The 15859-nt window shown below is 42.5% G+C and overlaps 1 protein-coding gene across 1 annotated transcript in view; it reads left to right on the plus strand.

The window, feature by feature from the left end:
• Window positions 1–867: 867 nt before the first annotated feature.
• The window catches only part of tmc2b (transmembrane channel-like 2b), a gene marked incomplete at both ends in the record, with an annotated part of 50056 nt that continues 35064 nt past the window's right edge, over window positions 868–15859 (plus strand). Inside the window, 4 exons of the mRNA XM_080737936.1 lie at window positions 868–916; window positions 1257–1298; window positions 5847–6360; window positions 8458–8595. Of these exons, the coding sequence (XP_080594062.1) occupies window positions 868–916; window positions 1257–1298; window positions 5847–6360; window positions 8458–8595 (743 nt within the window). The remainder of the gene's footprint in view (window positions 917–1256; window positions 1299–5846; window positions 6361–8457; window positions 8596–15859) is intronic.

Raw genomic sequence — 15859 nt, forward strand, 5'->3', positions numbered from 1 at the left:
AGGAAAAAACAGTTTTTGACTAGCCGGAGAATATAACCAAATAGCTTATACTGTATTTGTTCAAAGAAGTGTGTCTTCCAGGTTCCACAATATTGTTTTTTAAAATGTTTGGCTACTTTGCAACGTGGATTTGAAATATGTCGATTATTATTTTATTTTAATAGCCTATACAGCCTATACAGATAATGTTTTTATTGTGTTTGATATGCTGTCAACTGCAAAACATTCATTAATGCGAAGTCACCCCAAAACATTATAAATATCCATAATGATGTGTGCCTTACATGTGCCCAATTTCAACATTGTCTTCTTTTCCAGGTGCACATCAATGAACATTTGGATTTGACAAGTCCTCTCTCTCTGTGTGCGGGTGTGTGTGTGTGTGTGTGTGTGTGTGTGTGTGTGTGTGTGTGTGTGTGTGTGTGTGTGTGTGTGTGTGTGTGTGTGTGTGTGTGTGTGTGTGCTTGTGCACACGTGCGTGCGTCCGTGCGGGCGTGCGTCTGTCAGATTATCATCTGTTGGATACGACCGTAGCTTTGAAGGTTGCCATGGAGATGACCAGCCGTTAGAAAGCCTACACACACACTGGTGCACCTGTCGTGTGTGTGTGTGGGGGGTGTGGGGGGGGTGGGGGGGTGGGGGGGGGGGGGGGGGGCACTATGTGTGTCACCTACCTTTCTACCACAACACACAGGACAGAGAGGTGTGTGTGTGTGTGTGTGTGTGTCTGTGTGTGTGTGTGTGTGTGTGAGAGAGAGAGAGACGGGACCCATGGCAGGACAGGAGATCACTGAACTCGATGGAAGTGGATTCAAGGAGGAATAAAGTGTGTTAAATCCAGATCAGGACCAGGATCTCATCCACACCATGCCTCCTAAGAAGAAGAAGGATGATGTTGCCGTTAGGATGGAGGACGGTGGGTATCTATCCATATCATAACTTTTTTATTTATGTTTTAATTATGTAAATTAACGGCCCTACTTGCTTGATCATAATACAGTGTCACTAAAAAGTGCCATATCCACAAGCTTGAGCCTGTAGATCTGCTACTTGTGGTTTTGTTTTGTTTTAATCCAGAAAATATATTTTTTTTTTCTTTTTTGAGAAGATTTATATCCTATTTTTTCCACATCTAATCCTTGAGAAATGTGTTTTTATCCAAACCTTCCTGTGGTGCTTGCATGTGGAAAGCACAGCATGGATGCTAATCAATATAGAAGTAAAAGAGCTTGAATGTTGTTGGTTGTGTTTTTCAGTTGGAATGGACATTGATGCTGTGGACAGTGACGACAGTGAAGGTAAAGCCACTACCAGACACTGTTCTGTTAGGGCAGTTAGTCACAGACTTTGTTCTGTTAGGGCAGTTAGTCAGAGACTCCTAAAAGTGGTTTCTATTCTAATAAAGCAAACATGCCTTAATGCGTTATAATAGCCCTCTGTAACTAAAAAGCATGTCATTTATCCATGTGTGGTCCAGCCCTATGGAATGTATTGAATGTACATATTTCCATATTAACCCTAGGAATTATTACATTGTTTTTTTATTAGCGCATTAAGGCATGTTTGGTTCATTAGCCAGGGATCCTGTTAACTCAAGCGTATTGCATATAAGCAGCAAATAGTAAAGAAAGAAACAATTTGATTAAGGTGGTGTGCATAGTTGAGTGTAATGTAAGGTGTGGCTTATTGAAGATCATACAACTATTAGAAATAAATGCCCAGGAGAGGGAGTGTGGAGAGAGTGTACGATGCCAGAGCTCATGCTGCCTGCGGTTAAAGGACAACTTAGTTTTATTTACAACAAGGCTTCATATTTTAGATTGTAATTGGAGAGAAGAACAGATGAGTGTTCAAATGTAATGTTTTCATTTACTGCTTTCTATCGTTTTAGCCATTTGATTTCAGTGGGTGGGGGCATGCGTACAAGTAGCTAAATGTGTATTTTTTAGACACAATAAGCCGGCGATTCCTTTATTAATGTATGTAGCGCAGCAGAATTAGTTCATACAGATACACTTGAGGGGTCACTGCGCACTATGTTGCTTTAAGTCTGTTACTACACTATTACGCAGTCTACGTCACAGGTGACGTGGCAGCCTGCTGGCAGTCAGCTGATCTCTTGCCAAGCTATGTAACCCCCTCAGGCTGTCATTCTCTTGCTGCTGCCTTCCAGGCTGTTGTGCCATGCGCTTGCTTGCCCCCACCGCCTCCCCAGCTCCACCAGTAGGCTCTGCTAATTCTGTCCCCCATGGGGGGTGTTTATATATTTATATATTTATATCCCCCTGCTCCTAATGGTTAATGATGTTCTTCCGGGCTGCGCTGAGCAGGGGGAAGCAGAGCCGACGCCAAGTCAAAATGTTACATATACACTTGTAATACTCATCAATAATAAACATTGTTAATCATATCGTAAGTTATCTGAATGAACTATTTACAGTAACACTACTAGCCCCCATAATTCACATCTGCCCATGAAAGATTGCGGTGCATCTTGGGAATGGGCTTATACTACAAAGAAGATACTACAAAATAAGATACAGAACAACATGGTAAAACAGTAACAGAAATCAAAACCAAACAGAACAGTAAAACTAGACAAATACGGATGCAAATACAGAACAGAGCACATACTGATAGGTCAACACCTTAAGACTCCAAAACCTATAAGGACGGTCAATGTCTAAAGTCTGTGAATATACTGAATAACAGAAACATAACCCCTGCAAGCCAAATGACGTCATGATGACGTTATGATAACGTCCTCCCGTGACTCTGGTGACGTTCAGAACTAGGCCACCAGACCTCATATGGACGTATGGATTATTGTTATATTGTTTGTAATGTTAGTTAAAATATGAGCAGTTTATATCCTGGGACATCTGACGAGTTATGATATTTATCTGGCCTCGATCGGACCCTCTCTGATTAATCCAGGACGTCCATTTTCATGGCCAGGATTTATGTTGGTTGAAATCAGGTGATATTCTAGGCCAGATCTGACTAGTCATGGTTTGACTTGATCATGGCCCCAATGGAGACGTCACTGATTGGTCCAGGTCCTGACCGTGCTTGCTGGGACATTATAAGTCCAAAGCATAATACGGACAGTCGTCAGAAACGTATCATTATAGTCCAAAACACAGGACAGTCAATGTCCCAGGTGCGTGGCGCGGACGTGACATACGGTAAGTTGTACGCATGCCCCCATCCACTGATATCAAAATCCTTAAAATCGCAAAAACTATAGAAAGCAGTAAATGAAACATTCATTCAACACTCATCTTTTCTTTTCACTAATGACTATCTAAAATATGAACCCTTGCTGTAAAAAAACACAAAGTTGTCCTTTAGAGGAGTATAGTTCACCAAAAATCTAACTATCAATCTATCAATTGCACATTGCATGAAGCCATGAATTCATGGAGACTGTTTTGTTTTCGTCTCATCCTTGAGCCTATATAATTTGATTACCTCAAATTACGGCTTCAGCACCTTGTTGTGATCCGACCCAATGAAGTATCTATTCATAATTAATTGTCAATCGATTGTTTGACATCTGACTGCAGCAGTGTTTTTAAATAATGCAACGCTAATGAAAGGGATGAAGCCTTGTGCAGTCAAACAAGACGGCCTCGAAGAACGTTGTGGATCTGTGACTTCCCTGTGGTCAGATGATACTATGACATCATTCAGTCATCTCCATGTTTGGGCAAAGTTTCTGCAAAGTCCAATGATCCTCATTGGCCAGTCTCTATACCAGGGGGCAGCAACCTTTTTGAAGTGAAGTGCCAGTGTGCCATGTCAACATACATTTTAACTCATTCTGTGCCAATTTTTTCAAAAGCCCTGGGTGCCAATGACGTCTTTGACGTCTTTTGTGTTTTTTGCATAAAAAAAAAAAAAAAAAAAATTTCAAAAAATTAAAAAAAAAAAATCAAAAATCATTGGTGGCACGTGAACCTTAGAGCCATTTTGGCATTTGGCACAGAAAGAGTTAATGACAAATATTTTTGACATTTTGTTTGGCAGGACATTGTTATAACGATCTCCCCGACTCCCTCCCCAGTCAGAGTTCAAAGTTTTAATGAATATAGAATTTTGTGCAAGATGTAATTTGCTATAAGATAGCCTAACTTCATTTAATTGAGCTAATCTCAAAAAAGTTTTTAAAATAAAAATCCTCTCTTTCACTCTTCTGCCAGTGTGCCAGTGATCACCCTCCCCTGTGCCAATGTTGGCACCGTGCCTAAGGTTGCCTACCCCTGCTCTAGTCTATACTATAGTATCTAGAGAGATTAGAGAATAGTCAGAAAACTAAAAGTGAAAACCAACATAGAGAGCAAGACAAACTGTCACAGTTTACACAGTGTCACTGACGTTGGTGTGATTTCATAGTCTTTAGTTATGATTATTTTGGTTCTGTTGAGTGAGTCAAGCCCTTTGCACACAGGACAGTTGCGTTTTTTTCGTTTGCTGCATGAATAAAACGCATTGGATTTGGTGTGCGATGCTGTGTGGAATCGGCGCTGCGGATCCCAAAAGGAGACATAAAAGGAGTGATGATTTTTTTACCGCATGCGACAAGACGCACAAATCGAACTGGTTTCGATCGAGAAAAAAACGCACGGCCGCAGCCACTCGTCGCACGGCTAATTCGGATCCGGTGTGCATGAGGTCGTAGAGAATCATTGTTTTCTTAAAAAAAAAAAAAAATTGTCAGTTTTATCCGTGCGGATAAACGCGCCTGTGTGCAAAGACCTTTATGTTGGATTGTGTTTGTTTAGATAGACATACAACAGTATACTAGCATGTTTTAAGTTTAACCACTTGAACCCTAGTCTCACATAGCCAGACAACTAGTCCACAATCTCAGAATGCTGTATAGAGTCTGGAACTGAAGCTCCCGAAATCTGAGTAACAGAAGCTGGCATTTCCGTTCACGAAAATCTATTTTAAAATGTAATTTCTGATAAGCCGATTAGGGAGTCTTACTGGTGCATAGATGATTTTTATTTATATTAGGATAAATGTGCGCGACTGCAAAAACGTTTAGTTTTTTCCGCTTTATCACTTCTCATATCGGCTATTTTCCCCAAATGTTTGCCCTAGAATATATTGGGACACTGGGGTTCAAGTAGTCTCGCGTGGCCAGACTTTTGTCTCCCACAATTTGCAAATGATTCCGTCATACAGTCTGGGAGACAGAAGTTCTGATCATATATTCTAGGGAAAACATTTGGGGAAAATAGCAGACAAGCTCACAATGCATATCCTGTGTGTGTGACTCAGTCCAGGCCAGGAAGAGGGCTTAGTTGAGGCATTTTGTATAACATGGTTCTATTGTGAAAATAGCAGATCCACATGCTCACGATGCCTCGCAAAGCTATTTTCACATTTCTGTCTCTAATATTTGACAATTTGGCCAATGTTTAATTTTTTATTTTAGATGTATTAAAAAGTCCTTAAATTACCTCACTATACTGTTGATAGAGAAATGTCGCACATTAACTGAATCATCTGGGGACCCCCCAAAATAATTTGGGGACCCCCCTGGGGGCGACTGCTTTAGCGCTATAGATCAGAAAAATCACAATGCTGATGCCTGTATAGTTTGCACCTCCAAGACAGCGAAAGACACAGGTCACACTCCGATTAACATTATGTGTGTCTCAAAGAGCTAGTAGGATTTAATTGGTTTTAATTGAAAACTATTAATACAAGTATGTGTGTGCACGTGTGTGTGTGTGTGTGTGTGTGTGTGTGTGTGTGTGTGTGTGTGTGTGTGTGTGTGTGTGTGTGTGTGTGTGTGTGTGTGTGTGTGTGTTTCTGTGTGCGTGCCTCAGTCCAGGCCAGGAAGAGGGCCAAAGCCCGGCGAGCCAAGGCCAAGAAGAAGAAGGGGAAGGACTCCGATGAGGAGGAGGACGAAGAGGAGGAGGAGGATGAAGACGAAGACGACGCGCCGAAGAAACGCAAGAAGAAAAAAGCCAAGAACCAGGACAGCGACGAAGACCAGGACGAGGAAGACGACGGCAAGAGCGTGAAGAGCAAGGGCTCCAAGGCCTCCAAAAGGGGGAAGAAAAACGCCGCCAAGGAGGAGAGCGAGGAGAGCGAGGAGGAGAAGGCGGGGAAGAAGGGCAGGGGAGGCAAGGGAGGCAAGGGGGGCAAGGGGGGCAAGGGAGGAGCGGCCTCCAAGAAGGAGAAGGAGGAGCAGAACAACAAGGACAAGAAGGGAGGCAAGAACGGGGACAAGAAGGGGGACAAGAAGGGGGACGCCAAGGGGAAAGGAGGGAAGGACAAGGGCAACGAGAAGGACAAGAAGAAGAAGGGTGGAAAAGACAGTGGCAGGTGCAGTATGGAGTGTTGTCCCATCAGTTAGACCATGCTTTTCCAGTCCCTTCCGTTTGAGTTGTTTTTAACTCTTGGACGATACACCATAAAATCCTCATTGTTAATGTAACTCTGAGGCCTCGGACACACGTAAGAAAAGCACTTTACCTGTGCTTTACCCGGGGGGAGAGGGGGCTTAAAGCAGCGTCCATGTCATTCCCCATGGAAGTCACATGGTTTTGAGGAAGCAACTGAGGAAGCTTCATGGAGGAAGGGCCACGACCTGGCGTTTCCCAACGAACCTAAGCACAACGGTGGGGGCCAGTGGTGGGCAAGGAGGTAGGGAGCGCTTCGCTGTGTTCACTTGGACCGCACGGAGGTGCCGAAAGTCGGGGGGGGACTATTCTGTCCATAACGGCACTTAACTCGGCAGTGGCGCTGAGTACGGCTCATGCGACCGTCGCAACGCTCGACACGGGCTCACGTGGCTCATGGTCGCCTGAGACGGCACGCCTCCGTCGTCATTACCAAAAACAAGTGCTCCTTTGTTGCAGCCCCCCGCGTCCCCACCATTGCGCTTAGGGTCATTGGGAAAAGCGCGGACGCGGAAGGGCCATGAAGCCGTAAAGCGAGTTACTTTATGGCAAGTTGCAAAATTGCATGTTTGTTCAGGGTGGTGTCTTGAGATAACTTTTTGTGATTTGACACTTAAAGGACAACTTTAGTTTTTTACAACAAGGGTTCATATTTTAGATAGTAATTAAAGAATATAAATGATGAGTGTTAAAAGTATTTCATTTACTTCTTTCTATTGTTTTAGAGATTCTTATTTCAGTGGTTGGGGGCATGCGTACAAGTGGCTAAATATGTAATTTTACACAGAATAAGCCCATTCCCAAGATACAACGCAACCTTTCATGGTTGGATGTGACTTTAGGGGGCCTAGAAGTGTTACTGTAAATAGCAATAAAGAAACTGCTGGCTTATTGTGTCTACACAGACATATTTAGCCACTTGTACGCATGCCCCCATGTGTACGCATGCCCCACATTTTAGCACGGTAAACGCGATAAAACAATAGAACGAAGCAAATGAAAACATTTTAACACTCACTTTTTCTTTTCTCTAAATACGTTCTAAAATATGAACCCTTGTTGTAAAAAACCAAAGTTGTCCTTTAAATACATTTGAATTGAACTTCTTCAAAACTATGTGACTTCCCCAGACAATGAGTTGGACGCTATACTTTACCCCTCGCCTCCCCCCAGGTAAAACACAGGAAAACCTGCTTTTTATGTGTGTCCGAGGCCTGAGACTAGTGGGGCGGAACCCGAAGTACTTGTACACTCTCAAAGTTACAGACCCGAAAAGGGTCCATTTGGACCCCTGGTGGGCCCCGGATCCAGCGTTGAGAACCAGCGGGCCAGACAACCCTAGACCACACATTATTCCACCAAAAAAAGAATAATCCCAAAATGTGCCAGCTAGTGCCATAACAATTAACATTAACAATATGACTTTCGCTGCCTGTCACCTCTTGTGCCAATAATATTGCGAGATTGTAGATAAGCTATTTGCGTTTTGAAAACTGAGACTCTGGCTTATAGATTGTGAACGGTCAGGGGCGTCACAAGGGGTAGGAAAGTGGGACTGAGTTACCGGGGCCCAAGGTGGAGGGGCCCTAATAACTTTATCTATTGAAAAATAGCAGATATACAAGCTCACAGCGCAAAAGTTGTGAAAATGTGTGAAAATCTTTGAATATATGTATTTTTTAAGCGAACATTTCTAACTCAAATCTTGCTTCTGGGGGGTCCCTGGAACTAAATATTTTGAGATCGGGGTCCGTGGCCAAATACATATCATCTTGGGAGTCCTTGACATAGGTTTCTTGCACACATTTTCACGATTTTTCAAAAATAGCAGATATACAAGCTCGCAGCGCGGCACTCGGTGCCGCGCTGTGAGCTTGTATATCTGCTATTTTTCAATAGTTAACATTCATGGGAGGCCCGCAGTGAATCCTTGTACCCAGGGCCCAGAATTTGGTGTGACGCCCCTGTGAACGGTGGCCAATAAGCCTGACCTGCTGCATGCTTGGCTGTCCTCCTCTTTTCCCCCTGGCAGTTCTGGTTCTGACTCTGACGACTCCATGTCAGAGGGAGAGATGGAGGCTCTGAAAGAAGAGGTGGAGGAGAAGAAGAAGTTGATCACCACCCTGAGGAACAAGCCCTGGCGCATGAAGAAGAGGCTTGCTTATCTTAAGTAAAAAAAACAACATTACAATATTATCCCATTTAGGCCTGAGCATATTGACTGCTTTAACTATTGAAAAATAGCAGATATACAAGCTCACAGCGCGGCACCGAGTGCCGCGCTGCGAGCTTGTAGATCTGCTATTTTTGAAAAAGTTTTGAAAAAATGTGCAAATCTTTGAATATATGTATTTTCAAAGCGAACATTATAGTAACTCAAATTCTCTTCTGGGGAGTCCCTGGAACTAAATATTTTGAGATGGGGGTCCGTGGCCAAATATATATCATTTTGGGGGTCCTTCACATGAAAAGGTTTGAGCACCACTGACATAGTAGTCTCTCAAGAACAGACTAACTGAGCTCCAGTTAAGTGAAAAGGACCTTTTCTTTGACGATGGCTGGCCATATTGCTGACATAGAAATATAGGTTTTTCAAAAAAAACCTTAGAAGGATTCAAAAGACACTTATAGAATCGGGTCAAAATTCAAATTTTCACGATTTTTCAAAAATAGCAGATCTACAAGCTCGCAGCGCGGCACTCGGTGCCGCGCTGTGAGCTTGTATATCTGCTATTTTTCAATAGTTAAAGCATAAAATAATGAAACACAAATTGTGTACCCGTTCTGAATGGGTTAACACAACACCACCTGACTGACCGGTGACCGCCCTCCTTTCTGCTTTGCACCTTTGCGTGTTTCGTGTGCCGCTCACGTTTGGAAAAGTGATTTTCTTTGAGTCATGGTTTTGCTGGTTTTGTTTGATGTCCTGTTTTCCCTCTTTGCCCGTTTACTTGCCATCACTCATGTGCTGCACATGTGATGTTGTTGCTGTGATCGTAGAACAGTAGTCCAGTCATTATAGGAAAAAACCTCAAACAAATTGCAATAGTAGCAAACTCAACTGATTCTGTATCCTCATTATGTCCTTAGTGAGGGAAAAAAAGTCCCAAGGAATCCCATCGGGGCAAAGTTTTGAAAACGACCTACCTACCTTCACTTACTATACACTACAATATAAAGGAAAAAATGACTGAAAAAAATCTGCTTTAAGTGGGATGTGAGGGGTCAAACTAGGGGTTTTTAATTATTCTGAATCCATTGCAAACATTTGTTTTGCATGAAAAACATTCCTTGGGCTAAAAACGGACCCCAAAAGACTGTGAAAATTGATGACTCATCACTAAACCATCGTTTTGAGTGGCCATTTCTTGCCCAAGGAATGTTTTTCGTGCAAAACAAATGATTGCAATGGATTCAGAATAATTAAAAACCCCTAGTTTGACCCCTCACATCCCACTTAAAGCAGATTTTTTTTCAGTCATTTTTTCCTTTATATTGTATAGTAAGTGAAGGTAGATAGGTCGTTTTCAAAACTTTGCCCTGGTGGGATTCCTTGGGACTTTTTTTCCCTCACTAAGGACATATTGAGGATACAAAATCAGTTGAGTTTGCTACTATTGCAATTTGTTTGAGGTTTAGCCTAATTTTGGCCTAAAATGACTGGACTACAGGGGTTATGAGACGTAACTAACTTTTCGTGTCTTTACCATCACTCATGTCACCGTACATGTGATGCTGTTCATGTGTCATTAAAGTTTGTTTTTTAATGCATCATCTCTTTGATTATCATCATCCTCCTTCTCCTCTGGAATGAGCTGATTACTACTTTGGAAGAAAACACAAAGTAGTTGATTTGAGCCTTCGTACACTCCCTCCCATGTGCCCTTGTTTTCCCAAAGCATCTTTGCACTGAAATCCTAAATGTGCAAAGCTGTCATGCTTTCAGGGAAACATGTATTTCACTGAGCTCTTACAGTACAATTTACTATTACAATTTAGGCATTTCTAGCAGATGCTCTTAATCCAGAGCGATTTACAATAAGAAATGTAATACATCAACATCAATACATCATCTAAGAAAAATGTATAGGCTAGGTAGACCAAGCAACTATTCAGTAAAAACTTAAACAATCATATGCTATCTAATTTACATGTATGGTCATTGAGGGTAGGCAGTATGATGTACTACTCAATATGACTCCCATTATTTCAGAATAAGCCTACTTGCCAGGCTTAATCATTACCAAACTGAGTTTAATGTAACACATTGCCAAATATCAATCAGTGTGTCTGAAAGGCACATCAAAGCTATAATATACTGTAGACACAATGAAAAGAAGACAAAAACTAATAAAAATGTCTTGACATGACAATTGACATTGTAGGCAGATGCTCGTATTCAGAGTGACTTACAAAGAGTGCAAAGAAAGGTGCCACAAAGTATACAGTTAAACATCAAATCTGTTCGTAACTATTTGTATAGCTTTCAATCCGGGGACCCTTTTTGGGATTGTTGTTGCTACTGTATGTACAGTATGTACGTTAGCAACCTAGCTTCATTCATACTCCAAGGTGAGGTGAGTAGCAACTCACCTTTTTATGTGATAACAAGTGGAAGCCATCATACTTCAAGGTGATATCTTTATCACTGTGACCCCCCCCCCCCTCCCAGTTTCCTCCCAGTCCCTGCTGTTTCATAAACTGCCTGTGGAAAGCAAGGGAACCGCCCACCCAACTTCTAGACCAATCAGTGAACGGGGTGATAGCCCAGAGTGAACGGGTGATGTCAGTCAGTAAGAGCAGAGAGATATGTCAGGGTGAGTGGTGAGTTGCTACTCACCATGACGAGTGACATAATGGTGTCGTTTTCTGACTTTAGAAAACTACAACACGGCGAGTTGCTACTCACCTCACCTTGGAGTATGAATGAGCCTTTAGAGGTCATGCCACAGCCTGGGAGCCAGGGCTGGCCAGGGTGTGGCAGGCAAGGCAGGGACAGACAGACAGACATCTTGTGTAAGCTGATAGTGTGTGTGTGTGTGTGTGTGTGTGTGTGTGTGTGTGTGTGTGTGTGTGTGTGTGTGTGTGTGTGTGTGTGTGTGTGTGTGTGTGTGTGTGTGTGCGTGCGTGTGCGTGTGCGTGTGCGTGCGTGTGCGTGTGTGTGTGAAAGTGCAGGGCCATGATTTATCCCCCTAAAACATGATGATCATGTATTATGATTATACTAGGAGGATTTCTTTTTTCCAAAAAAGTGTACAGAAAGTGTTAAAATTATGTTTTTATGTGACCACAGCTGAGGTTAGCCACACCCACAGTGTTGGGTGTATGGTTAAAGGGGAGGGGTTGATTATATGATCTCAGTGTTTTTTCGATCTGGGCCATATGTTAAATCGACCGTTTTCATCAGGAATCGATTCGCTGCATTTTGCAAAGAGATACGTTATATAGTTTAATAATATAAATGTATTCGTGAACACATTTTATTAATTGACTTTAATTAAAAATGTAACTTTTCCCAAACATGGAGATGACGGAGATGACGGAATGGTTAGCACACACGCTCAAATAGGGACATATTTGCGTGAGTGTGACTCGCATCACGGCAACCACACTTGGCAATTTCCAATTTGCATCTTTCTTGTTTACATGAACACGTATCCACCTCCTACTACTGTACATACCAAACACACACACACACACATGCCTGTGACAACCATTCCCTGATTTTACATTCACTATAATGCACTTTCCACTCGCTGGATGGTGTCCTCAAAATGTCCTCGTTTTAAAGGATTTATCTCCTTGTTCTGTCCACCCTTCTGAGAGCACCTGGTCCTCGCAAGGATGCAGGTGCATGTGTGCATGCACACACACTTGCACACTTGCACACGCACGCACGCACGCACGCACGCACGCACGCACGCACGCACGCACACACACACACACACACAAAAACACACACACACACACACACACATAGTAAGTAAGGCTGTGTGTCAGCCGCGTAGATCCACGAAATGCATAGGGGGGGACCTGCGCGCGCAAAGCGCGCGCCGCCGGACGCACGTGCGCGATGCGCGTGCGCGATGCACGTGCGCGCGCGCGATTTCGTTTTTTGGGCCTGCAGAGATCGGTTTTCGGCCAGTTTTACCCCCTCATTTTCCTTCAGATACGGGCCTTAACGGTTTTATGATGTATTATTTATTTACTTTTCAAGTTATCACTACTGCAATAACCAACACAACCAAAGCTTACATGAAAAAGTAAATAGTTACCATTGTTGCTTGTTGGTCAACTTGGTCCTCCCGAAATGTACAGTTCTAGTTCTGTAGCAACTTGGGACAGGTTGTGAGGTCGGTATCCATTTAATTCCAATAAATGTAGTCCAATGAAAACATAGTCCAATGAAAAAATCATGCTGTCCTTCTGGCTTCTTCCACACCACAGCAAGAGAGTGTATCCACCACAGCCAAAACAAAGTCGCCACATTATGATGTCATCACTCACTCTGAGACTCTCAGACTGAGAGTCAACTGTTATTACTACTATTATAAAACGATTTGTACATGATTTGACCAGTGGCCACCTCATACAGAGCTTAGCTTCCCTCCTGCTGTTGTTGCTGGATGGTCCGGTCCCACAATCGTTCCTGACAGAAACTGTGTCCTGAACTATAGTTCCTCTCTATGGTCCTGGCAATAATGCAGAAGAGAATAAATAAATATTACACCTATTCTAGGTAGTAGGTAGGATATCCTCTAAAATGTGGTTACTATGGGCATGGTTTGGATGACAATATAGTCTTTGCAACAGAAAGTAATTATTAAAAACCATAGCAATTAAAAAATAATAGATTTAATATTAGATTTTTATTCTCAAAAATGATTATTTGATTATTCTAACCACTAATTACAATTAATTGTAGCTATTTCATGAAGGGTTTTACTTGATTGTTAGAACTATATAATTTTTAGCTTGATAACTGGTCATTGCGACCGTAGGTCGCATTTACTATCAAAAGCTCCACGGGCTGTCTGTCAGTCAGTGAGTGAGTCACACTTTTGCCCTGCTCATATCTCCACAACCGTTGCCCCGATCCATGCCAAAATTTCCACACAAACTCCTTGCCTGCCAAACTACAACCTCCAAGGACCCCCAGGTCCCTGGGGGACCCCCAGGTGTAAAAGAAATACCAAATGTGCAAAAATGACCAAATGACCACCCCCACAGGGCTGCTCACGGGGAATTCCCGGGGACCACCCACTCCTGGTGCTCCAGAACGGATGCAAAAGTGGTGGCGCCCCCAGTGGAGGACCCCCTCCACTGCAGCTCACATAAAATGCCCTAACTCGGCCTAGGAGCGTCCGGGAGAGCCGGGGCCGGTACCTATTCGTCCGCCAAGGCAACGCGGAGACCCCACCCCTCATTTCTCACATGGCCCTCTTCTAGCGAGACCTACGGTCGCTTATCTCCCGATTAGGGAGTCTTACTGGTTTTAGGTTGTTTTTTAATGTCCACGGAATCAAGAAATGTTCTCCGCAGAATTCCGCATTATCAGGATTGTTCTCCGCGGAATCAATACTTTTTCTCCGCGGATTCCTGGGGGGACTATCTATTGAGTTGTTCCAGCAGCACTCTTAAATATTTTAAAATGTCATCAATAATTATTTTCTCAAAAAAAAGATTTTTTTTTTAGAAAAAATATATATTTTTTTTAGAAAAACAATTTTTTTTTTTTTTTTTTTTTTTTGGGGGGTACCAATTGGACCTGGGGGGGGACACGTAACCCCTGTCCCCCCCGCGATTTGCGCCTATGCTGTGTGTGTCTACAACTCTACACAGCTGCTGGGAGTAGTAAAGCACAGGCTCAGGCAGGGCATCAAGATAGGCGAGACTATGTGACTTTTTCATGAGCTTGACACTGTTTAATGCATGGGGTTGTGGCTGCCTGACTTCCTGCATGTCTCTACGTCATGTTCCCTGAATGACCAGCTACTTCCATATATGAATGACCAGCTACTATATATTAATGACGGGCTACTTCCATAGGCTACTGACTGCAGCCTTCTATATATTAATGACCAGCGACTTCCATAGGCTACTGACTGCAGCCTTCTATATATTAATGACCAGCTACTTCCATATATTAATGACCAGCTACTTCCATATATTAATGACCAGCTACTTCCATATATTAATGACCAGCTACTTCCATAGGCTACTGACTGCATCCTTCCTTAGATTAATGACCAGCTACTTCCATATATTAATGACCAGCTACTTCCATAGGCTACTGACTGCATCCTTCCATATATTAATGACCAGCTACTTCCATAGGCTACTGACTACATCCTTCCATAGATTAATGACCACCACCTTCCATTGGTTAACTAGAGGTGTCAAAAAGTATCAATTAAACAATGCATCGCAATTCAGTTCAATTCAATTCAATACAATGCAGCAACTTGACATACTGTAATCGCCAATCGAAGCCTAAATCTAATTACATATAATTATAATGCTATATAATATAATTCTAAATAGAATATGTTGTTCAGTTTTTATTGACTGAAATTTGTCATGTTGTGCAGTAATATAGAAAAGTGTGATACATCGTGATGTGTCGTAGAATCTTTACCTGGTGAATTGTAACCAAATTGAATCGTGAGGGCAGTGCCAATGCATACCTCTATGGTTAAGCTTCCATAGGTTAATTATCAAATAATTCTATAGGTTCATTGTCATCTTTCATTATCAACTCCTTCCGTAGGATCTCCTTCCTTAAAGATTAACCATCATCCTCTTTCCTTTAAGACTTAAGTTAATCATCATCTCCTTCGATTTCCATACAGTAGTTTATTTTTTCGTTAATTTATCATTTCAAGTGGATGTTTCTGCTATACATTACATACTGTGTATAACTCTGATGAACGCTGTGCAGCCCAACATTTTCATGGGATTCAAACCCGGGGTGTCCTGCTTCTAGCTTGGTAAAACACACCCTGCCTTCACGGAATTCACATCTCTCTTTAAATGTGATTTCCAGTATGTGTGGTATACCAGGCTATCCTGGCTCTACTGTACAATTCTTCCTGAAAATATCCAGGAGAAATATTGTGCTATGAGCTGCAGACATGTACACTGCTGGTAGTTGTCAACCAGAGTAAGGAGATTACCTCAATAATTCATGTACTCTAAGTAAGTTAAACAAATCAGGAAGATGCAGGACTGCATTGTCAGGAATCAGACTTCATCTTTATTGTAGATCTCATCACAGCAGAGAGAGACTTGTGCCTCCCTCCAGAGCTTCCCCCATCAGCCCCCCAACACCCATGTCCTACACACATTTATACATAGCCAAGAGATTTACAGAAAGGTAACAACAGATGGTCACTCCTTACATGGTCTCTATTCTATAGTTACACACACACACG

Source organism: Nannobrachium achirus (genome assembly GCF_963921795.1).
Source record: "Nannobrachium achirus genome assembly, chromosome: 12".
Classification (NCBI taxonomy): Eukaryota; Metazoa; Chordata; class Actinopteri; order Myctophiformes; family Myctophidae; genus Nannobrachium; species Nannobrachium achirus.